This window comes from Lutjanus erythropterus, chromosome 3 (assembly GCF_056507025.1).
Source record: "Lutjanus erythropterus isolate fLutEry1 chromosome 3, fLutEry1.hap2, whole genome shotgun sequence".
In the NCBI taxonomy this organism is placed as follows: Eukaryota; Metazoa; Chordata; class Actinopteri; order Lutjaniformes; family Lutjanidae; genus Lutjanus; species Lutjanus erythropterus.
Window position 1 is genome coordinate 24,602,755 of NC_139319.1, and position 22,925 is coordinate 24,625,679.

A 22,925-nucleotide genomic window follows, 5' to 3' on the forward strand; every position below is an offset into this window, starting at 1 on the left:
ATGGACCTGCTTTTTTTTGCACATCTAGTCTGTTCACTGCTCAAAGTGTTTCAACCATTCACCCCTGCCCTGATTAGCTAGCTAGCTAGCTAGCTAGTGTTTTGCTAACATTAGCTAATTTAAGATGTTACTATGTCACTTTTACAGGTCCCCCACCAACATCTTTTAAATTGTTGCCAGGTGAAATTTGGTTTCCTTTTCAAAAAAGAAGAGTCCAGCATATGTACAAGAAGCAGGAAAGGAGAAAATTGATCCAGGTTCCAAAAGGGGCAGATTGTAGGAAGGGTCAATTGTGCAAGGAAATATAAGAAAAGTAAGTAATGTGCTGAAAAAATGTGCACAATGTATCACCCATCATCACAGACGTCCCCACACTCACTATATTACTCAGAAAGGCATTTTTAAAGACAATGGGTGTATCTTCCTTCTCTCTGTAAATGATTAATTACTATATCCTGTTCTGCACACTAAATATCAGGCTGACTTGACTTTTACTGATTCATAACCCCTTGTACGATTACAGACTGGAGATGAATACCTTTTATTCTGCTACTGAAAGGCTTTCTCTCCCTCCTGTTAAGTCTTTGAAAGGGAGCAACATGAGCCGCTGCACTGTGGGAAACTCTTCATGCTGTAAAAAAAAACCTGTCTAACAGGATACAGTGCAGTTAGAAAATCGCTTTGACTTGTGCTCTGAAGAATCCACAAAATATTCAGTAAACAAAACAGTGTTTGAGTAAAAATATGCTGGCCCAGAACAATTTGAAGGTCAAACCTGGCCTCATCCAGTCAACAGTAATCTGACCCTGAATTTACAATATTTGTTGTTCAAACCAGTGATCAAAACCAGTAAAACCAGCAAATTATTTTTTTAAGTCAGCAGCAGGTGTAGCAGGGCTACTGAGCAAGGTGTGTGTACGTGCGCTTTCACTGTGGTTTCGCAGTGATTTAGTGCTAGCTCACATGATTGCAGGAGTCATAGGTAGCCTTACGTCAATGTTGTGTACAATATGTATATATATTTACAAATAAAGGCCATCTTATCTGAATATGTTAAAATGTAATGATATGTTGGATTCATTTTAACGTGTATTTTCAGACATATGTCAATTAATTTTCAAAAAATGTTCATCAAATTATCAAACAATAATTAGACACCCTCCCTGCAGTAACTCTGAGGACCCCCTAGAGGTTGAAGACCAAGAAAATGTGGTATTTACAGAACACCAACAAACTTTGTAAAATATTTATTTTAAAAAGATATTTTTAAGAAAATACATTAAAAACATGTGCAAGTTGATTTTTTTCTCTTTGACATAATCTGAACACACATTCAATGATGACTGATTTTATAAATATGTTTTTTTTATAGTGTTTGGACATCCAGTTATGGTCTCCATGTCCTGTTGTCCTGTTTTATATGAAAAGTCCTACCCAGTGGCATGGGGTAATTCTTTGTTAATACTCAGTTTTCTCCATGCAAATCAGACCACATCAGCCACCATGCTACACTGAGAAGAAATGAGTCAATGACAGCCCTTGTCTCTACAGACTCAGCTTCTATTCATCCTGCTTCGTACATCTGATGGAAGCAGATCCAGCACATTGTCATCCACTATCAGTCCACTGGCAGTCAGCAGGGGACAGTCCCCTATCTCCACAGGCAGAGACTCCAGACGGTTCCCCTTAAGCTCCAGTCGGACCAGCTGGGCCAGGTTGGACACTCTGGAGCTGAGAGACGACAGGCAGTTGTTTCCAAGAGCCAACGTCTTTAGCCTTTTACAGGAGAACAGCTCCTCTGGCAGTGTCTCTAATGAGTTGAAATCGGCGGAGAAGAACTGGAGGCCCTGCAGGATGCCGACCTCAGGAGGAAGAGTGGTGAGCTGGTTGTGGGAGACGTCGAGGTGTCTGAGTTTGGTGCAATAAAACAGCCGAGAGGGAAGCTTTCGTAGCTTGTTCCAGCTAACGTCCAGTGTCTCAAGGGAGTGCAGCTTACTGATGTGATCAGGGATGTAAGTGATTTTGTTGTGCCACAGTCGGAGTGTCACTAAACGCTGGCAGTGCTGCAAGCTGAGAATCTCCTCCACAGTGGTCAGTTTGTTCTCCTTCAGGTCTAACTCCTGCAGGTTGTTCAGGCTGAAGACGGCACTGGGGATGCGCTCCAACTCGCAGCCCACTAACTCCAGTGAGACTATGTTGGTCAACTTTTTCAGGCTGCTAAAAACTTGGATCTTGACACCTTCGTTGTAGATGCACAACCGCTGCAGCTGCAACGCAACGTCCACCACGCTGGGTGGAACCTTAGTGAGGTTGGAGCGGAGGGTGAGGACTCTCAGAGCTCTAAGCTCTCGAAGAGAGTCCAGAGTGGCACTTCTGGACACCTCATTGGTTAAAGGACCATTCAGATGTAACTCCTCCAGGCTGTGCAGAGTGTACATCCACATAGGCACCTCTTCTAAGCTTTCAAAAGCTAGACTAAGAACCTTTAAATTTGCCTTGAGGTGGTTGAGGGCTTGCAGCTGGAGCTTCGCAGGGCAGAAGATCAGCGATAACTCCTGAAGAGACTCCAGCTTTGCCACGCCAGCTGGGATGGTTACATTTTTAACCTGCTCCAGTTTGAGAGACTCCACTTCGGGAATCTCAAAGACAGTGTCCGGGAGCCCAGGCAACATTAACAAGTGGAGCTCCAACCGGTTGCTGGTGTTCTTGGTGAGACGGGTGCGCAGCTTTTTGATGGTCCACTCATAGTTGAGGTTGAGCTGATGCAGATGGCTCTCACTGACCTCAGAGAGAAAGACAGCAAATCTTTTGGAGTAAAGAGCATCATATTGGTCCACAAGGTGTAGCAGGAATGCAAAGTCATTGTTTACGTCCGGTATGTCATTAATACCCGTTTCCAATCTGACCTGCTCAAAGGAGTATGCTTTCAGGGGTCTATGAAACAGCCAGTAGAGGGTGTAGATGCACAGAAGTCCGTACACTCCCACAAAGCAGATGTAGCAGTAGGCCAGCTTGGAGAAGAGGTTAGCTTTGTTGTGGTTGCAGCAATAGATATCAAAACCAGTTAGCTCAGGAGGAACATAGCAGCGCACTACAATCTCAATGTTTGGTACGAGCACTGCAGTGTAGATAATGATTAACAGGAACTTGAAGACTTTCAGTGATGTTTGCAGCACATACATGAGATACAAGATGTCTGCCTCCTCTACATGAGTCCTGAACTTCTTCACCTTCTCAAACAGAGCTTTTGCCTGCTCTCCTTCCTTCTTATCCAAGACAGAGGGCGTCGATTGAGGCTCTGGACTCTTTTTTTCTGGATTAGACTTGACAGACGAGGAGCGAAGAAGCCCTGTAGTGTCTTCGTCATCTGCTCGTCGATCTGCAGGATCTTTTGACATGGTGTTCCTTCTCCAGCTAACCAGTTTCTCCTCTCCTCTTTCCTCTGAAACCTCACTCAGGGCCCTTGTGGTCCAGGGTGAATCAAAGCACTTCCCAAGGATCGTGACAAAGAGGTCGATTTTAGAGGAAGTCCCGGGGAACTTGAACCAGAAGCTGCTTGCTACCATAAAGATCATCGTGTGGATTACAACGAGGTACGGGAAGAACTTTGCGAACCAGTGGACAAACCTTTCATAGCAGTAGTGGTTGACAAACACATACTGGTGGATGTCCAGGTTGTTCTTGCGGCCAACCACCTCCTGGATGATGGGGTTGACAGGCTTGACCAGTGTGTGCTGCGACGTCTCATTCTCCCTGTAGGTTCGGATGTGGCTGCAGTCGATGGCTTCAGGCGTTGGACTGGTGAAGTGGCTTGGCAGGCAGGCAATCTTGTCTTGGGTGAGCTGTGGGAAATAAAGAAAGAAAAATAATAGAAGTGTGTGACAATGTCTTTTACTACACACACAAAACAGTGTGTTTCTCAGCAAAAACCATGACAAGAGTGTTTCATTGTACCAGTGAAGTCTAAGTATATCTGAAAGGACAACTATAGGATGTCCTTGCACCAGAATTGTTTAAGAAGGAATTTCGAACTCCAGAAGTATTTCAACTTTTCAATGTATATTTAAGGCTCCCTTACAGACAGTTTTTAAATTATGTAAAAATAATATTATGATTAATATTTTTAAGATGGTTTTCCCACATAAAAAGATTTTAACAAACACTCTGAAAAGGGTCTGGAAGCGCATCTACTCTTTCTCCCTGATTTAGAAATTCTGGATCTGGCCTTGTGCCCCACCAACCACCACTGCCTGTGTTAGGATGGTTTAATGCTAAAAGTGAGCATCAAGATGGCTATTATTAGCACTGCATCAGAGGAACCATGGAGAGATTCAGTAGATTCATTTGTTGTGATACCAGGTATGAATGGCCACTGAATGGTCTGATGTGTATGAAACGTGTCATGTGCTCTTTGTCACCAGAACTCAGACATTTTGAACCTGAAAGAGTGATCAAAACATCAAATGAGAGCATATCTTCTGAAAGAATGGTCATCAATGGGGGGCTCATTCTCACAGTTTATTTAGGTTCTTCTTTTAATTTGTCAATCATCCGTTACACAAAATTGTAACAGAAATAGTGCATTTGTAGGGCACTATTTTCAGTGGCGGATTAATATTCATTTGGTGCTCTAGTGTGTATTTATAGCATCTGGATGGTGTATATAGGATAGCCTTGAAATAAATTATTGTCCACATTCATCATAATGAAGGAATGTGTCACTCAGTGTAAGAGTGAGGCTTATTGATATATTTTTAATATTGTTTAGACAACAATAAAGGTCTGTGGCACAGAGGAATAGGCTTTGGTTACTTCTAAATTAGATCAAATTATTGTTGATTTTGGCCAAGACACTTATTATTTGATTCTGAAACTGTTTTTCCCAAAATTTTATGATATATATTTATATAGCAATATAAAATTGAGAACATTTAGGATACATACATTTTCTCTCATAAATACTGTCTATACGTTATGTTACTTCACTCCGATCTTTTCAGTGTAGTCTGTGTGTTTTAACTGTGAGTTAAACTTCTAATCTAGTAGGACCTGTAGAGCCTATAGATGGTTAAGTGGTTTAGACAAACACCCGAGGGTCCAGTTTACTGGTCTTGTTGTTTACTCTGTGCTGTTTGTCTGTTGTCAGTATGTTTGTCTCACTAAAGTTGCACTAATTAGAAGAATGGACCGTCTCTCTTTTGTTTTGAAATAAAACAACAGATTGTCTTTACATATTGATTACTATCCTGGTTGTAAGCCTTATTCGGTTTTAGATTATATTTAGGAAATGTTATTTATATTACTGTAAACATGATCATAACCTGCCCGCAGGTGCGTCTCAGCCACTATGAGATAGTTCAGAAACTGGGATAAACAGTTTACTAGAGGTGCACATAGACATAATTACCGGTCTCTATATCTGTAATCGGATAGAGGACGAGAAGTGGGTTAGGGTTTATGCTGGAAGTCACATTAATATTCCTTGGCAAAGCAATTGTTGGGCTCAAACTGTACTTTTCATCTATCTTGCTTTTTTATTTTTATTAGAACAATATAATGATATTGAAATTAAGTATGTGTGTAAAACTGTATTTAAATAAAAGTTCCATTATATTATTTATGCTCTCCAGAATAATGTATTCAGATTTGGGTGCATCCCTACTGTCTATATGCGCAAAACATAGCCCAGATACTCCAAAAACCTGATCATGACAAGGATACTAGTGTGCATGTAAACACGCTCACACACACACACGCACACACACACACCTTTCGCATTGTCTACAGAGACAGTATGTCAATGAAACAAGACAGTAAATGTCAGAACTCAGAAGCTATTGTGACTCATTACATATTAATTTCTTTTCTTTCCTTCTGTGCTATTTTAACATGACACAGAAATGATAATCAGGTGCTGAGAGACACATTAAGCAGCAAGTTAGTGATCTGAATCCACAGTAAGTGGGTCAGGAGAGACAAGTTAGTTCAGTTACACTGTCTGTGTTTTTGCCTGACTTGGAGGTCAGATAATGTAGGAATTGCTTTGGCATGTGCCAGTAGACAGAGAGGGAACAAAATATTCCACAATAGATACAAATGATGCAAATACTTCTGCCTCATCAGGCAGGATAGGCTGTCTTGGGTTAGTATAATAATTATGTTTCAAAATCTGTTTCCTCCCACAGGCTAACATTTACGGATTTAAGAGCTTTTCATGACAACGTGGCTGGTTTGTAGGTGCCTCACCTGCAAGGTGCACCCAAAGACTCCAATCATGAGCATAGCAATGCACAGGTACTCTGAGAAAACGTCCCACCACGGTTTGAGGACCCGAAACTTTTGGTTCTGCTCTGAGCCGAGGTTTCTGAATTCACCCACTGGGATCATCCTGGCTGCTGCTGCACACTGATGAAAGACAGAAGAGTGACTGTGAACATGGAGGCTAAAATAGGCTTTGAACACAGTCTCTGGAGGACATCTTGTCAAAGGTTTTAAAGTTATATGACACAGAATATATACAGCACTGTTTGGTTTCATCACGCTGGAGCATTAGGTATCAGTCTCCTTGAATGAATGAATGAATGAATGAACAGTGTGCTCCTACACTGTGGGTGGATTCAAGCTGGATGAACGAGTTTGACAACGTCTGACAACAAAAACTCCCCAGTAAAGGGCTGACTGATTTTTTTTTTAGTTATTTTCTTGATATTTTGTAAGTTATGAGGTCAAAAGACAAATCTAACAAATTCTCAGCCGCTGTAAAACCACTACAACCAAACTGATAACTTAGCCTATTTTAATTGTGATGTATTAATACATGATTTGTTATAAAAAAAAACCTGACAATAAACAATGGTAACAAGTGAAAAAATGCAGCTTTTCCTAAAGTTCTTGTGTGAATTTTGCTAGTCGTAATAAACATTGTTTATTTTTTGTATTTGATTAAAAGAGACGTTTCAGCAGCACATGATTAAAGATCCTGAACTTCATAATTGCGAAATCACAAAAACTTACACTGTCCCATGTAAACTACAGTAAATTTACTTTTATGTCCTCACAGTACTTCCAGTGTGTCTGTAAAGTACCATCACACACAGTGCAGTTATAAAAGTGTCGCATTCAGCTTTAACCAGGTGAGTTTCACTTACCTGCGTCCGAAGACGATCCACTGGTGTCCGGCGGGACTCCGGAGCCTATTTTTCATCGTTAAAGACGAGCTCACCGGTGTCAAGTTAACAAGAGACAACATCCGGACAAGATTTTCAAAATAAACCCATCCTCAACAAGCCACTTCAACACGTTCAAGAGCCGCTAACTTTACAAACAATAAATAAAGATAGCCCTTAAATGGCCTGATGTGAACTGAGCAGGGAATGCCATTTTAGTCAATATTAAATGAATAAATAAATATATAAATAAGGTGATGAAATAAATCCTGTAATAGAAAAATTTGTCATTATGAAATAAAAGTTTCCTGAAATAATATATATTCTATCTACGTTGGATTCATGTTGACGTGTCCTTTCAGACATATCTTAATATTTGTAAAAAAAAAAAAAAAAAAAAAAAAGTATTAAACACTACTTTAAATATTATACTACTGTAAGGTAAGGTCAGACCTACAGTCATGTAGGTGTTTCCGCCCAACTTTAGGAACAGAGATATAACATTAATTTATTTGTGTTATTAAAATTGAATTAAAAAGTAATTTCAAATATACATCTGTATAATAGTTTAATAAAATATTTTCCCTGTGGGGCACAGTTACTACAACAGCTCAAACTTCTTTTTGTTTTTACCCAAAGATATTTCCTTTGTTGAGAGCTGCTTTCTATATTTAACAGGATTACATCTCGATCCTCTTGTAAACCTCATAATCAGGGACGTTTTCCTCTCGGATGATATAATAATGGTCTACCTCATCCACCTGCCAGGTTTAGCAAGGAAATGAGACGAGGTGGCAACAGTCATGGGTGGTCGATTAATGGCACACTTGCCACAGGTTTAGAGTGAAAGACAAAAAAACAAAACAAAACAAAAAACAAACAAACAAACAAAGAAAAACGTTACTTGGCCTATTGTTATTTATCTGTAATGAAACTTAACTTGGTGGTAGCAGTAACTTGTTCAAGATAAATAATATGATAATAAAAAAGTAAAGAGTTTTGGCTCCCTCTGGTGGTCAAGGCTGCGTTAAAAACCTGCATAACTTAAATGTATGACCCAAATTTCTTTACACAGACCCCATTAAGTAGATGCTTCACACATATACACACATGTTCGTGAGGTTATGTACTTAATAAAAATAACAAAAGATGTCTACAGATAAGAAAATATTACCCAACTCCAGCAGTACATAAACATATATTTTACTTTACAATGTATTATTGTACAGGGTATTTTTTGCTGGAAAAAATGTACAAAGCAGACCTTAAATATTCTAATTTCCATTCCAACTACTGACGGACAGGAAAAAGAAGTCCCTTTCAAAGTGAAGCAGATTTTTTACAAACATCCAAAATTAGCATTAACAGGCATTTCTACTTTGTTACAATGCATGCTAGTTATTCAAAAACACAACACCAGAGTCCAATTCAATACAAAGCTGATGTCAGTTTAGAGGAACGAGAAAAGAAACCAAAAAGGATCTGAACAAATAAATAAAAAAGTGAGCTCTGAAATTCTGTACAAGACTTCTTAGAATATCAATGTACAAAACATCACTTAAAAACCTTTGTAGCTTAAATTGCTGTTACAAATACACTTCTTTAAGCAAGTTTTTTGTCATTAGCATACAATATCTGAACACTAATGCACAAACATGGTCACTTCTGTTTCTGAGGTCTGGTGGAGGTGAAAACCAAAGAGTCGACTGTACGGAGGGGAGGTTCTCAATTGTGTCAGTAATTAGTGTTTTTTTTTTTTATTTATAAAAACACATTCAGTGAGATGTTTGAGTCCAAGTTTTTTGAATGCTACAGTATTTCCTTTCCTCTAAACACAGTCGACAACCGGTTTCTTCATTCTCTTAGTCCATGTACCAATTATCCTGGACCAGACTCTGACAGCCTTATAAGAGGCGACACTCAATAATATCCCCACACCTATCCTAAAAATTTCACATTTTAATTAAACTACAAGTGGCTGTTAGTGAAAAGACACATTTGTTACTATGCAGTTACTGTAAGATCCTGCTTCTCTTGAACCAGCACTTGAGTTTGAGACTGTGGGCCTCGTGCAAGAACTAGTCACTTAAACAAACAAAACTTAAGCTACGAGTGAAGCAAGAGTATTTGTTCCAAATTTCTACGGTAAAGTCGGGGTGGTCCAGGCCTGTCACAGTCACGTACAGCTGCCTTTCTCTACGGGGGGGGGGGGGGGGGGGGACTAGTTTAAAGAATTATAATGCCTAAATATGAATGAAGATGGAGTTTAAATATGTGGCTGCAAAAAATAAAACAAATTTAATGCAAAATTATTAAAATATCTTTACTGTATTGGTGTGTTTTGTGTCACGGCTTGCCAATTTACTGAGTTGTTCTTGAATTTTTTTTCTCTTGGGATTTTACAGCCATATTTTGAATTAATACAATTCAGCTGTTTAATGGAAAAACACTGAGAGCTGATTCAGGGTCTTTATGCAGGTGAACACCCTCCGTTATAAAACCCTACATTTCTGTTTAAAGTGGAAACAGACAATTGTTTTGCTTTGACTTATCATTTTGAAGTAAATATTAATTGCACACTGTAACGACACCATCCACATAAAGACTGCTTTCCTATAAGCCTTGTTTTCACTATGCAAATCTGGGCATGATGTTTTAATGTGAAAACTTTATCTCCGTCATAGAATGAATTTCTGAATTAATGAATGCAGAGTGCTTTGTCATTTTACCATTTCATTTTACCTCTTCAGTGAACATGCTTCTTTCTTCTCTCTAATTTCCAAGGCGGTGTTGATAATTTCTTCATGGAGCTAGGCTCTGTCTCTGAGTAAACAGAAAGTGACCTAGTGTGTTCTCCTGTTTCCCGTAGCAGTGCCCTCAGTGGTCGAGGGGTCGTGTTTTTGGTTTGGTGTAGCAGAGTTAAGGAAAGAGGGAACACATATTGATGGGAAAACAGTTCAACACAACATAGTGGTACAGTAATACCACCACTTGGAAACGCTAAAAAGAGGACTCAAAAGTTGTCTGTTTCCACCTTAATGGAATTAGAGCTGCAACTAACAAAATATTTCCATCATTAATCAATTCGATGATTATTTTCTTGATTAGTTGTTTGGTCTATAAAATATAAGCAAATGGTGAAAAATGATGAGTGTTTTCCAAAGCCCAAGATGATGTCGTTAAATATCTTTGTTTTGTCCACAACCCAAAGATATTCTGTTTACTGTCACGGAAGACTAAAGGAACCAGAAAATATTCACATTTGAGAAGTTGAAATCAGAAAATTTGGATTTTTTTTTCTTAAAAAAAGTACTCAAACCGATAAATCGACTATCAAAATAGTTTCTTATCAATTTAATAATCAATTAATAATCCATAACCCAATTAACTGTCATAGCTGTAAATGGAACATATTTTATTGTCCATCTCCCTCACTGTTATGCTCCTGAATCTGAATGAATGTGTTGATTTTTATTGGTTTACTGAATCTAACTTGGAAACCTCAGAAAAATGTAAAGAGGAGATTTAGGATGAGAATACAGAAAATGTTCTTGCATGAGGCTCATTGTCATGTATGAGCTTTATCTTGTGGCCGTCTGGGTTCACTTTATCAGTCTCTACACACCACAGTGTCTCTGTTTCTCCATCAAAGCACCTCAAGACAATATACTGATGACAATAATGCCCACAGGCATTGTTAATGGCACTTTGAACTCTACTGCCTATGCTGACAAATGCTACTTCTTTGTTCTTTATTGTTTTTTTTAGAAAATGGGATCATTTGAATGTTTTCCCCTCAGATGTAACTTTTGGGTTGCTCTTGAAGTATAAGGAGCCCTGATGACTCTTCGAGCCAGTGGATGGCCCTTTTCAGTTTGCAGCCCTTTCCTCCCATGGCTCAAACCTGGGAGATGATGATCCGACTGATGACTTTGCGTATCAGTGACACACACACACACACAGACGGACTGAGGTCTCTCAGATTTAACACAAATCTTATTTTATGTTTTGAAAATTGGACTGTGGGATGTGGCGTCTATTTTCAACTGGATAGACCAATGTGGATACTCAAATGACTTTTTTTTGTCACCTTATAGATGAGTATCAACACTGCACTTTTAAAATAAAGTGTTAGTGATTTTGTTTTTATTAAATTCACATCAGGTGTGACTTCTAGAACCAGTGAGGCAGCAGGTGGTGTCTCAGCTCACCTCTGTCTCTAATCAGCTGTGAGGGGCTTTATTTTGATCAGAGTGGAATTTAAGGGTGCTCGTCTGTGTGCATGTGTGTGTGTGTGTGTGTGTGTGTGTGTGTGTGCATGACAGGGTTGAGCGATGAGCCTCATGTGCCTTTGCCGAAGGGTCCGCTGTGCCGCTGGTGAAAGCTAAAACCGGAGATGGCTGACTGATAGGCTGGTGACGCAGCACCGTTCTCCCTCTCAGACTGCTGACACTGTGGCAGTTCTTTCTGGCACGGCTCCATGGTAACAGCCACACCCACGCCACTCCGCCCTGACGTCATGTGCGTCACCTCTGACCAGCTGTCACTCTCGGGGTCGTAGCACTCCACACTGTCCAGGAAAGTGTTGCCGTCATAACCACCTGTAAACATAATGTTGACATTTTGTTAAAGGAACAGTTTTGTTTGCCTGATATCAGACAAAACTAAAACGATCATGTTAGTTCTGCCTGTGGCGCTGATTGGCAAATCATTATGGATCTTCCACACCAAGAAGACGACCTTATAACTAGAACAACAACTAAAAATATATTGTTTTAAAAACTGTTCTACTTACAAACTTAATATTAACCTACAAACCTCATATTAGAAACACGTCATTTTAAATTAGATATACTGCAAAACAGTCTTTAGTGTTGATCAGGTTTGTTTGGTCCTTGCTGATGTCCTCTATGACAGTCACAGAGGGAATTGTTTACAGCAGTAACAGGTCATCAATATCAATTTTCCTGAGCTGCCGACACAGGTGAAGCACGTAGCATGAGCTTGGCACCAGTTTACAAAACAATATCATTCATCAGTGTGGATGCTCACATCATTATTGTTATTGTTATAGTTTTCACTATTGTTCTTGGTGTGAATGGCACATGCAAAGAAATATAACCAGTGTCATTCATTCATAACGATACAGACACAAATAATAATTTAGTTTGGCACTTTTAGTCTCAGCAGGTTCTTTCCAGTTACACTACTACTCACCCATTACATAGATGCGTCCATGCAATGCAGTGACTCCCAGAGCACTGCGTCGGTGCCTCATGGAGGCAGCAAAGCTCCACGTATCAGTTTCCACATCATAGCGCTCCACTGTGTTCAGCTGGTTGGTGCCATCGTAGCCGCCCATCACAAAGATCTGATTCCCCAGTGAACACACGCCTGAAATGGGTCAAAGGTGAGTTTACAGCAGACCGTCACTGGCACTGACATTCTGGAGATTTGTAAATACACTCTTCACGACACTTGTACTGAATAGTTAAAGATTATCAGTAGCTTTGTTTTGGCTGTCTTATGGCAAGAAAAAAAAGTATATTAACACAACTGTATCCATCAAAGACACGCTAACACTGTCAAAAAAAGATCATAATCAAAATGATGTATCTAACTATCATAACAACAACTCATACATGTAATTAAGGATACATGAAGACTCATTCCTGCTCAGCTGCTACTACACCTGTGTACCAACTACAATTAATGCTTTCAATAGAATAACTACTATTTTTTCTTATCTGTCATTCAGTAATACATGATTTTTGCTTGATATTGCGGCTTTGGTAAGATCAAAACAATTGTTTTCCTTCCTGGCTGTTTTCTGTGCTATGAAACAAGGTACAACATGCAACAAAGGTTTCCAGCTGAAAACAAACCACTGACATTTCATTAATAAGTCATATGTCTTAACCACTTCAAATCTTTTGATCTCAAAAGCACAAATAAGTGGGCCTATTGAAGCAGATAAAAAACCTTGCACTTATCTTTTAAATACGTGGATGCAAACGAGGCCAATTAAAGAGTTGCATAACTTTCAAAGCTGAAAAGTTTTTCATTAAAAAGCAGCTTTCTATCGATTTCTTACCAGCTCCAGAGCGCACAGTGTTCATGGGTGCCATGGTCTTCCATTCGTCCCTCTCAGGGTTGTAGCACTCACAGGAACTAAGTCGGTTGGCCCCATCGAATCCCCCCACAGCATAAAGCAGCCGGTTGATGACCGCAACACCCACACCGATACGCCGTGTCAACATGGGGGCTACAAGCTGCCACTGGTCCCTCTCTGGGTCATATCTGCAGAGCAGAAAAAACACATATTGATTTGTTTTATTGTTATTGCTCTCTACTCTTATGATTTATTTCTGCATTTCCTAAATTGGAAAATCAAATTCCCTTTGCACAGCTAACCTGAGTGACTGCTAGCCCAGTGAGAGCTGCAGATGGACACGTGCTTCCTCTGTGACACACAATGTTGCTTCACAGAGAGGGTGTAACACGCTGTGGTATCGAAAGAGGTATTGAGAATCATTTTTTATATTGGTATTGCATCAAAGTTTTAAATTCCAGTATTACAACAATCCCACTCTACTACACTGATAAGTCACCTAAGTCATCTTTTGTACTGAATCGTTGCATGGACACATTTCAGAAAGGTTAGGCGTGTTCCTCTTTCACAGTCATTGTGGTGAGTGTGGTTTCTATTTGCCATTTGTCACTTCTCTCCGTCCACGTGATCTTAGGACCACAGTCAGAGTTTGGGTAAATCTTCAACTGTGAAATATGACAATTTCCATACTTTACTGTAGTACAGTATGTCAGGTTAAATATTGTGCCACAGCTTCCCCTCTGGCTCTGAATCACTTCTACACAGCAGCATAAATACATTAAACACTTGTTGGTGGGACATATTGATGCTGCTCATCCTCCAGGCTTTTATTGTTGATTAAAATTTACGTTTGTGCCGACTCACAGTCCAGACGAACTGTCAAGGAGATGCTGAATTAACAAAAATGCCATTTTTAAGTTGTGGATTATAAACTGTGTGGGTAGTTATTAACTCAATGTTTTATTTTGAATATATTTAGTTAGACAGCTAAAGGTTGGAAAACTTCTATTTTTAGCCGTTACATAATTTACTGTTTGGCTTTATGATATCAAAAATATTTCCCTGTAGATTAAAACTTCCTCATTGAAGCTTTGTGTGAACTTAAAATCTATTAAAGGAAGTGGAACAAAACCAGTTAATTTCCAGGAAGTTACTTGATTCCTGCTCTTGTGGTACTCATCAGTTATATGCAGCAAACACACCAGAGCATAACCCTGCATGATAAACGTCCCCCACTGGACTTTAGTCATATACCCTTTTGCTTATTTATTACCGAATCAATACACAGAAACACGGACATATTGGCAGTCAAATTAATCTCATTTCAATGGGCTTTTAAAAGAGCCCAGCATAAATCAAGGCACACCTGCAGCACACTGACAGCAGCCGTACCTGTTATTACTAGAAAAAGATAAAGCTGGTGTTATACATTTTTATTAGCAACAATAAATCAGGCTGCAGCTACACTGACTATACTCAGAGGGTCACAATACTTAAGTCACAATACAATGTTACTGCCATTCTGCGATATGCTGACTACTGTGTTAACAAAAATTGTGATATATTGAGTTTTATTACTTTGCTATTTTATGTTCCAAAATACAAATGGTAACCTAATTTTTAGGCTAGGTTAGTATTTGTAAGGTGTTTTTTTCAGAACATGGTGGTTTATGCTGTTAACCATAATGTTTGTGCAGGTTTACAGTTTTAACCATCAGTGGTGTTTGCTACATTTCTGCACACACTGACTGAATTTTGCATGTGTATATTGAGGATCGTGGCTCTAGAGCTGAAAATCAACACAGTGGTAATGTAGCGATTGTTACACTCTGTTCGCCATGATACTTTTACTTCATAGTAATGTGAGCGTTGGCTGGTCCCTACTGGTGCCGTCATTTACACATCGTTACACAAAAGACTGATACTTGCCGTCAATTAGGGCTGCATGTGATACAATTAGTAGAAATAATCAGTTTTGCATTACAATTTTCATGTTATATATTATATAGTTATATATTTATTGAGGTCTGTACCAAACAAAACATGGTTTCTATTATTAGAGAACAAGATTTTTTAGGCCAGGTCATCTATGCAGCAGGAAAGTACCTCATTATAATGCTGTTTTCCCATACATTTTCCTTTTTGGATACTGGATATTGCACTTGGCCACATTGTGTTTTTATTGCAATTGTGATTTATTATGTAGCCCTGGTGTCAATGTATCGTTACAATATCAACATGCAAATAAAGCATAAGCATAAGATGTGGTCTCTTCTTAAGGGAACTGTTTAAGCTCATATCATATATAAAATAACACCAGTCTGTTCCATTAAAACCCCCGTTCTCTTACCTTTCAACACTGTTGTGATGAATACACCCATGAGATCCACCAACTGCATATATCATGCCATCGATAACACCAACTCCGATCCGGTTCCTGGGCACGCTCATTGGAGCACACGGCAGCCAGCAGTTGTTCATAGGATTGTAGCAGTCCAATGCATTTGAGTCCATGTTACCATCAGGCGCGTTGTTTCTTCCTCCAACGGCGTAGAAAAGCCCACTGATCACACACGCCGCCAGGCCACTGCGGGGCACCTGCAGGTCAGCAAGCCTCAGCCAGGCTCCTGTGCAGGGATTATACGCTTCCAGGTAGCTGAGAGACTGACGGAAATAACCGCCTGCCGTGTAGATAAGCTGCGGCACCTTGGGTGTTCGACAAGAAATGACTTTGGTGGGTTTATGGAGGGTGAGGTCCTGGAAGATCTGGGCCAGGTAGTCTTTACACTGGGGGTCCCAGTCCAGAGACTGGAGCTGGGCCTGCAGGAAGTTGGGGGTGAGGGAATGGCAGCGGACAGCCTGGAGTAAGGCCTGGACGTACGGTCGCCGGTTCTCCCGGTCGTAGCGCACCCAAGCCACACACGCCTGGAAGACTTCAGACTCACAGCGTACATTGAGCTCATCACGGCTGATGAGGGTGACCAGCTGGCAGTGGGACAAGTTGAAGAATTCCTCCTGGGTTGCCACCTACAGACACGAGAAGGGATGAAAACTTAAAAAAGTGCTGAGCCCTGATCAAATATAGAGCGAATCCAAGTAAATTATACTTATTATAGTTAAGTGTCCAGTAGAAACAGTCAACTATGCTGATGGAAGCTGATTCCTGTTCAAAGGTACAACTAAAGATTATTTGCACCAACAATTAATTTGACAATTATTTTCTAATTTAATCTATTGATCCTCATAAATTAAGATAATACAGTGAAAATAAAAATATTAAATAATCATATCAGCACTGGAACTGGTCTCCACAACAGACTCAACCACCATTAACCTCTTTTACCACCTTCGCATGAATCAATTCAAACAGTATGGAGAGTCTATAGAAAGTACAAAACAAACCCCTGACTCAAACAAAGTGATTTGTATTTACCTTTTTATCTGTTAATACTCTTAAATGTTAATATAACTGTTTGTATGCTTTACTGAAATAGACCTTTCTACATGGTCATTTTATATAAACTATTTATTCATTGGATTTACAGAGAATGTGTTCTATCGTTATATGAAATGAAATCTGGATATATGTTTTTGGTAATGTTGCACAGCCCGACTAAAGACTGTTTAAATAAGTCTCATGTCAATGTCAAGATTATTTGGGAGACAATACAGTAACAAGATAAGGTTTATTTAGACTAGCACACAGACTGAATACCCAGGACATCTGGCTTCCTGCTGTGAGAGTCATAATACATTTGAAACCAGTTTCACCGAGGCATACATGCCTGTAGAATTTCATATATACTATGTATATTCTAAAAAGTAATATCAAGTAATAAAAATATCTAATATAAATATTCATGCCCTCTAAAGTGACTGACCTAATTCTCACAATTAAAAATGGAAATCACCTGAGTGCAGTGAAGTGTAGTATAAAGACACCTGTTGAAGGTCCAGTCACCCGTTGATCAGTATTTCTGGCTACAATTATACCATGAAGACAAAAGAACACTAAAAGCAACTTCTAGAAAAGGTTATTGAAAAGTTTGAGTCAGGGGATGGATACAAAAAAAATTCAAGTCACTGAACATCCCCTGTTCAGTTAAATCCATCATTAAGAAATGGAAGAAATGTGGCACATGTGTAAATGTGCCCAGAGCAGGCCGTCAACAAAATGGAGCTTTCTGGCCATCAGACTAGACGCTACGTTTGTTGGACACCAAACACTGCACATCACCACACACCATCCCCTTCCCCATCCTCTGACACCTGGTGGACATACTGGAGGACAATCTGATTCAGTCTGCAAGATAACTACAACTTGTGGAACATATTTTTTTTCTGTTAAGACAATGACCTGAAGAATACAGCAGGTTGGCTGAGTCGAAGCCCAAACCTCAATCCAATAGAGAATTTGTGGCTGGACTTGAAAGGGCTGTTCACACCTGATCCCTGTGCACCCTGATAGAGCTTGAGCAGTTTTGCAAAGAAGAATGAAGTAAAATTGCGGTGTCCAGATGTGCTTGAGCCTGACTGAGAACTATCCACACAAACTCAGTGCTGTGATTGTGGCCAGAGGTGCATCTACTAAATACTGACTTGTAACAGGTGAATATTTATGCAGTCTCTTACTGTACATTACATATTTTTATTTAATTGACATTACTTTGTAGAAATCTGCTTTCACTTTGACATTAGTTCTTTTTCTGTAAAAATTTTCATCAAAAAAGCCAAATTATATTGACCATGATTCAATTTATAAAAGCAATAAGAGGGGAAAACATCCAAGGGGGTGAATACTTTTTATAGGCACTGTATATGTAATCAAACTTTACACTACCTGTATCTTTTATTATGAGAAATTAAAAAAGAATTAATTTGGCTAACTTAATATTTTATTGTTAAGGAAACTAGATGAAAAGACCCTATTTTAATCACTTGATGTTTTGTTTGTGTAAAGAAAAGCAAAAATATGTGATGGACTGACTGACATATTATTCTTCTTTGCTGCTTTGTACTTTTTTCTTTTAGAGTAAGGTGCACTCTGACAACAGATAAACTCTCATCATGACTCATAACTTGCATTCTTGACAATCATTGCACAAGGGCACGGGCCAGCTGTGAGCAAGTCTGAAGTGGAAAGTCACCTAGCAGAAACCGCAATGGAACAAGTGAAACAGCATTTACTCACACCATGAAAGACTTTAAATGCAAAATCCCCTGGTAGAACAATGACTATACAAAGGAAGCTCAGTTTCTTTTCTCCGTCATGAGCTGTGTGGATACACTTACAACATGTCATTGTTTTAGTAGTAAAAACACTGATTGACTGATTATTTCATATTACTTTTAGATCACATGAGCGACTTCAGCTGTTTAAACTCTTGAAATAAGCATGTCACTGACCTCAAATTAAGTCAACCCAATAACTGTTTTTGCTGACTGGCTCGGAACGGCCACGAAATGGTATCATTAAAATTCATAGACAACTCATTTGCAGCTAAGTGACAATTACACAGCACCTAGCATAACCTGACGGATGCAACTTCTGTTCATAACAGCAGGCCAGTTTAATCTAATGCTTGTGACTCCACTTGTTTTAATGTATAGTTTATGGGGCGTCCTGGTAGCTTAATGGTTGAGATACATACCACATAACCACAACATCCCCCAGCTGTAGACCTTTGTTGCATGTCAAATACCTGTTTCTCTCCCCACGCTTAATGTCTGTTTCTATCAAAAAAATAATTGTAAAACAAAGCAAAACATATTACAGATAAAATAGTGGTGCTTTCTTTTGAAATTCTGCTTCACCTGGCTGAAGTTCATGTAGATGTATTCGCGGGCCTTCTGGTGTAGCTCCGTGCAACCAATCTGCTCAGCAAAGTTGGCGATGCCAATGGCATTGCTGGGGTCGAGCTGCTGGACGAGGAAATCGCAGCAAGCTTTGACCACGCTGTCTATCTGGTACATGACAGCGCCGTTCATCACATGAATCACACACTTCTCGCCTACGGAGATACTGGCCGTATAGGCAAACTCTATCAGTCGGTCCATAACCTGAACGAGTGAGTAAAAAGAATAGATGAAACGTTGGGGTAGAGAGGAGGGAGAAGGACAGGGGGTGGAGAGGGGTTTGGGAGAAGGTTAAAACAGTGCACAGAAGAGAAAGTTAACTTAATAAGGCTGTGGTGCTACAACTGCATTCATTTGTGTGACTATTCATTTCTCCCTGTAAGGAACAGACAGATTGGCATCTTGTAGGCAAACAAGAAGCCGATACTGTGTTCGTGTGTATATCTGAACAAGCTTTGTAAACATCCAGGGTGAGTAAGAGAGGTCAAACTAAGTGTACTCAGCCAAGTTTTACTGTACTTTTCACTGTGTGTACTTCAGCTGCACAGAGTCACATCTTGACTTTTGCATCAAATGCTGTAATATCCCTGTGATATAATTTGTATTGACGGGTGTATTTCATGTGAAATCTAACTGATATGTTAATTTGTAACATTATCTGTTATATTACTCAGAGAGAGTGTTGCTCTTGTAGCAAGTGTGATTGTGTTCCTTAGACTGAGGTATAATCAACAAGATAGGGTGACTACTTTCAAAGCAATTAGACATGTCGATTGCACAAGTTTATGCTAGAAGAACATTTGCTTTATTCCTGTTTAGTACTGTAAAATATCTTGTTTTGTGCAACAGAAAATATTAAAAAATAGTATTGTGCCAATAGTACCTAGTCTCAAACAAATAAAAATGCATCATTATGATCATTATTCTGATGTCTTATTATTTATTGGTATTAAATTGTTACAACATAACTCCAATCACCTGATGAGACACTGCATCTGTTTATGGTCTGTGAGTGGAACAGTATCACAGAAAAAAGGAAGTAATCATTTTGATCAAGAACCGATCTGTTTAGTTTTGTGTTTTTTCTCTGATGTTACTTTTTGATATTAACAAGATGTGTGGTTAAAAATCTAGGCATTATAAGCTTCAGTCTACTCATTTTTAGGTTATTTATGTTGTTTACTGATAATTTGTTTAAGTTCTCTGTTAATTTTATTGGTTCTTTTTGGTTAACGTATCAGAACTAAACAAACAAATGCTTAAACATAAGCAAATGACATCCGACTCACCCTGGGATGGATCCCCTCGATTGGCACCAGCTCCATACCGCACTCCTTCAAACCGTTGGTGAACATGGCCCTGAAGACCGGGGACGAGGAGGCCAGCACCACCTTGTGAGCGACAAAGTCCACTGCCTCCAGGTCTTTGTAGCGCACCCGCAGCGTGACGTCGCACAGCTGGCGCTCCAGACGCAGCTCGTTCATGATGGCGAAGGCGGCTGCCGTGTGGCTCTCCAGTGTGTAGCTGAAGACACGGTGGCCATTGCGCGTGGACGGAGTCACCAGCGCTTTGCATTCTGTCAGGCACTCTGTCATTTCCTACACGTTCTCCTCCTCCTTGCAATTCTCTCTCAAGAACAGTGGGCGGCGTTACGGGGCATCCTTGCTCCAGGCACAGGTATGGGTAAAAGAGAAGAAGAGTCTGAACTGAAAGTTGGCAGAAAGCTCCAGGCTTTTGTTTGTGGGGAAGAGTTCACCTTTAAGTTTGATTTATGCAGACATGAGGATTTCCTTGCTCTGTTCAGTACTTGAGTCCAGCCATCCTGCTCATTATGGCATCACTACAGACTTCTGTGTGAGCTGCCAGTCATGGCTGGTTCCACTTTTACATGTTGCAGTTCCAACATATTTGAAATGTTTTAAGTTCAGGCTTCCTCTGACTTTGTCCGAGGATTAACTTTACAGAACAGAGGGGGAGAGAACAACAGGTAAAGTCTGAAGTAATTTCAGTCCGACTGTTTGTGTTGTCAGTAGAAGTGTTGGGGGGTCTTTAGTAACTTGTCAACCAGTCCTGAAAACAAAAAAAACTGTCTTTTATCTAGGAGACATCTTTTTGGAGTTTCTTCTGGAGTCTGACAAATTAACCTAAAAGCTCGTGAGATTCCACTGGGACAGATCAGTCTTGCATATAGATTATTCTAAAAAGGAAAAAGAGTCTGATTTACTGCTTCATTTTAAAGAGGTAATAATTAAAGCTCCCTTCAGAGTGCTACACTTGTGCTGAGAGCTGCAGAGTCAGACACTGTAGATGAGGCAGTAGAGGGCTTGTCGACTCCGCAAAGGGAAAGAAAACAGAGTCAAGTGCCAAAAGTGTCATAAGTGTTACTTGGAGCCCTTGGGAATGAGGGGTTGGGGGAGTCCGGTGGCTTTCTCCGGAGACGCTTTCCTTGAGATTGTCCAGCTAAGGAATTTGTTTGCACTGCTGTGTTTACTAGGAAGCAGGAGGCTCAGCTGACAACTGGGGGAAAAAGAGGGAGAGAGACAGTGAGCATGTATGTATACACTGCACAGTGGTCACAGACTTTACTAAGGCACTGAAACAATTTCTAACATCACAGTTTATAACTGCTGCTGATTCAACATCAGTCACCATTTATGATCTTACGCAGCAAAGTTTATCTACGCAAAGAGACACTGTGTCCTATCTGTCATCATGTTGTTCACACCCATGGTGTCGGTGGACTCTTCCTGGAGCACTTCACCGAGGTCAAGGCTTCCTGCTTTTCATGATGAGTGTGCTGTTTAAGGCATCGTACATGATTTAAACAACACTTCCTCTCATTTTTGTTTATGTGTCTTTGATAAGTAGAAGATTCAATCTCACCTTCACCAATATCAAAAGAAACTTAAAAGGGATGGTCCTAAGTGTTCGAAGTGGGGTTGTACAAGGTACTTAACGATAGTCAATGTATTACGTACAGTAGATGTCGGTCAGCATGCCTAGAAAGCTAAGCAATGTACTGCCTATAGGGTTTGGTTAGTTTGGAGACAGTGGTATTTGGCATAAATGTAATGGTGGTTTCCCATCAGAAAAAGCTGTTCTGTAGTGTTCACTTAAAATGATACTGAATTTTTTTTTTTTAGGTGTACTTGGTTATGTGACTAAAATTTATTTTCTTGTTGACCCTGTCCACTGCAGTTCACTGCTTAGCTCCTGTGCTCCCTGAACTCACTTCTGCTGCTCATAACTGGGGGGTATGCCCACCTGGATCTCCTGTAGCTAAAACACTGACTACTGAGAAGTACCTCATACAACCACGCATCAAATACGCCATTCTATCCCTTTAACAAACTTCTTGCTTCCACATCTAAACATAAGACTGGATTCATAGGCACTGATTGCACCACTAAAGAGTCTTTCAGTATTATGAAATTAGTCTTCCAATTTGCAAAAACTGGCAAACAAGAAACACGTGAATGCAAGTGAGCGTGTAAAGAACAGCAAGGGAGAAATATCCGTTTTGAAGGACGATTGAGTGACTTTAATTAGGTTTGAAATTTAGCTGGCCAGCATGACTGAGTGTTTTTATTCTGTCCTGTGACCAGTCCAGCTGAGGCTTGGAACAGAGGAGAGAGTTTGTGCAACAGCCTACAAAATCTGAGCACACTTTTACTGATTCTTTCTAACAACAGAATAAACGTGTGAACACAACCATCTAATGATGGCAACACAATTTAGTAAAAAATAAAAAAAATAAAAATCTTTCAATAAGAATACTTTAAGAAACTCAA

The 22,925-nt window shown here is 39.7% G+C and overlaps 2 protein-coding genes across 2 annotated transcripts; both read right to left on the reverse strand.

The window, feature by feature from the left end:
- Positions 1 to 1,287: 1,287 nt before the first annotated feature.
- On the reverse strand, positions 1,288 to 7,344 carry LOC146330080 (volume-regulated anion channel subunit LRRC8C). The gene is made up of 3 exons (XM_084715542.1): positions 7,149 to 7,344; positions 6,247 to 6,405; positions 1,288 to 3,842 (listed from the first exon to the last, which is right to left on the reverse strand). Exons 2-3 carry the CDS (start codon positions 6,385 to 6,387, stop codon positions 1,554 to 1,556), a joined length of 2,430 nt encoding a protein of 809 aa, XP_084571668.1. The 5' UTR covers positions 6,388 to 6,405; positions 7,149 to 7,344; the 3' UTR covers positions 1,288 to 1,553.
- Positions 7,345 to 11,361: 4,017 nt separating this feature from the next.
- On the reverse strand, positions 11,362 to 21,249 carry keap1b (kelch-like ECH-associated protein 1b). Its single transcript, XM_084715543.1, has 6 exons — positions 20,424 to 21,249; positions 19,093 to 19,338; positions 15,629 to 16,305; positions 13,261 to 13,466; positions 12,384 to 12,560; positions 11,362 to 11,767 (listed from the first exon to the last, which is right to left on the reverse strand). Exons 1-6 carry the CDS (start codon positions 20,727 to 20,729, stop codon positions 11,508 to 11,510), a joined length of 1,872 nt encoding a protein of 623 aa, XP_084571669.1. The 5' UTR covers positions 20,730 to 21,249; the 3' UTR covers positions 11,362 to 11,507.
- Positions 21,250 to 22,925: the final 1,676 nt, after the last annotated feature.

Coding starts and splice junctions, on each gene's coding strand:
- keap1b (XM_084715543.1), bottom strand. CDS start 20,729: ATGACAGAGTGCCTGACAGAATGCAAAGCGCTGGTGACTCCGTCCACG. Junction 19,339..20,423: donor TCGAGGGGATCCATCCCAGG/GTGAGTCGGATG, acceptor TCACTCGTTCAG/GTTATGGACCGACTGATAGA. Junction 11,768..12,383: donor TGGACGCATCTATGTAATGG/GTGAGTAGTAGT, acceptor TTATGTTTACAG/GTGGTTATGACGGCAACACT.
- LOC146330080 (XM_084715542.1), bottom strand. CDS start 6,387: ATGATCCCAGTGGGTGAATTCAGAAACCTCGGCTCAGAGCAGAACCAA. Junction 3,843..6,246: donor TCTTTGGGTGCACCTTGCAG/GTGAGGCACCTA, acceptor TATTTCCCACAG/CTCACCCAAGACAAGATTGC.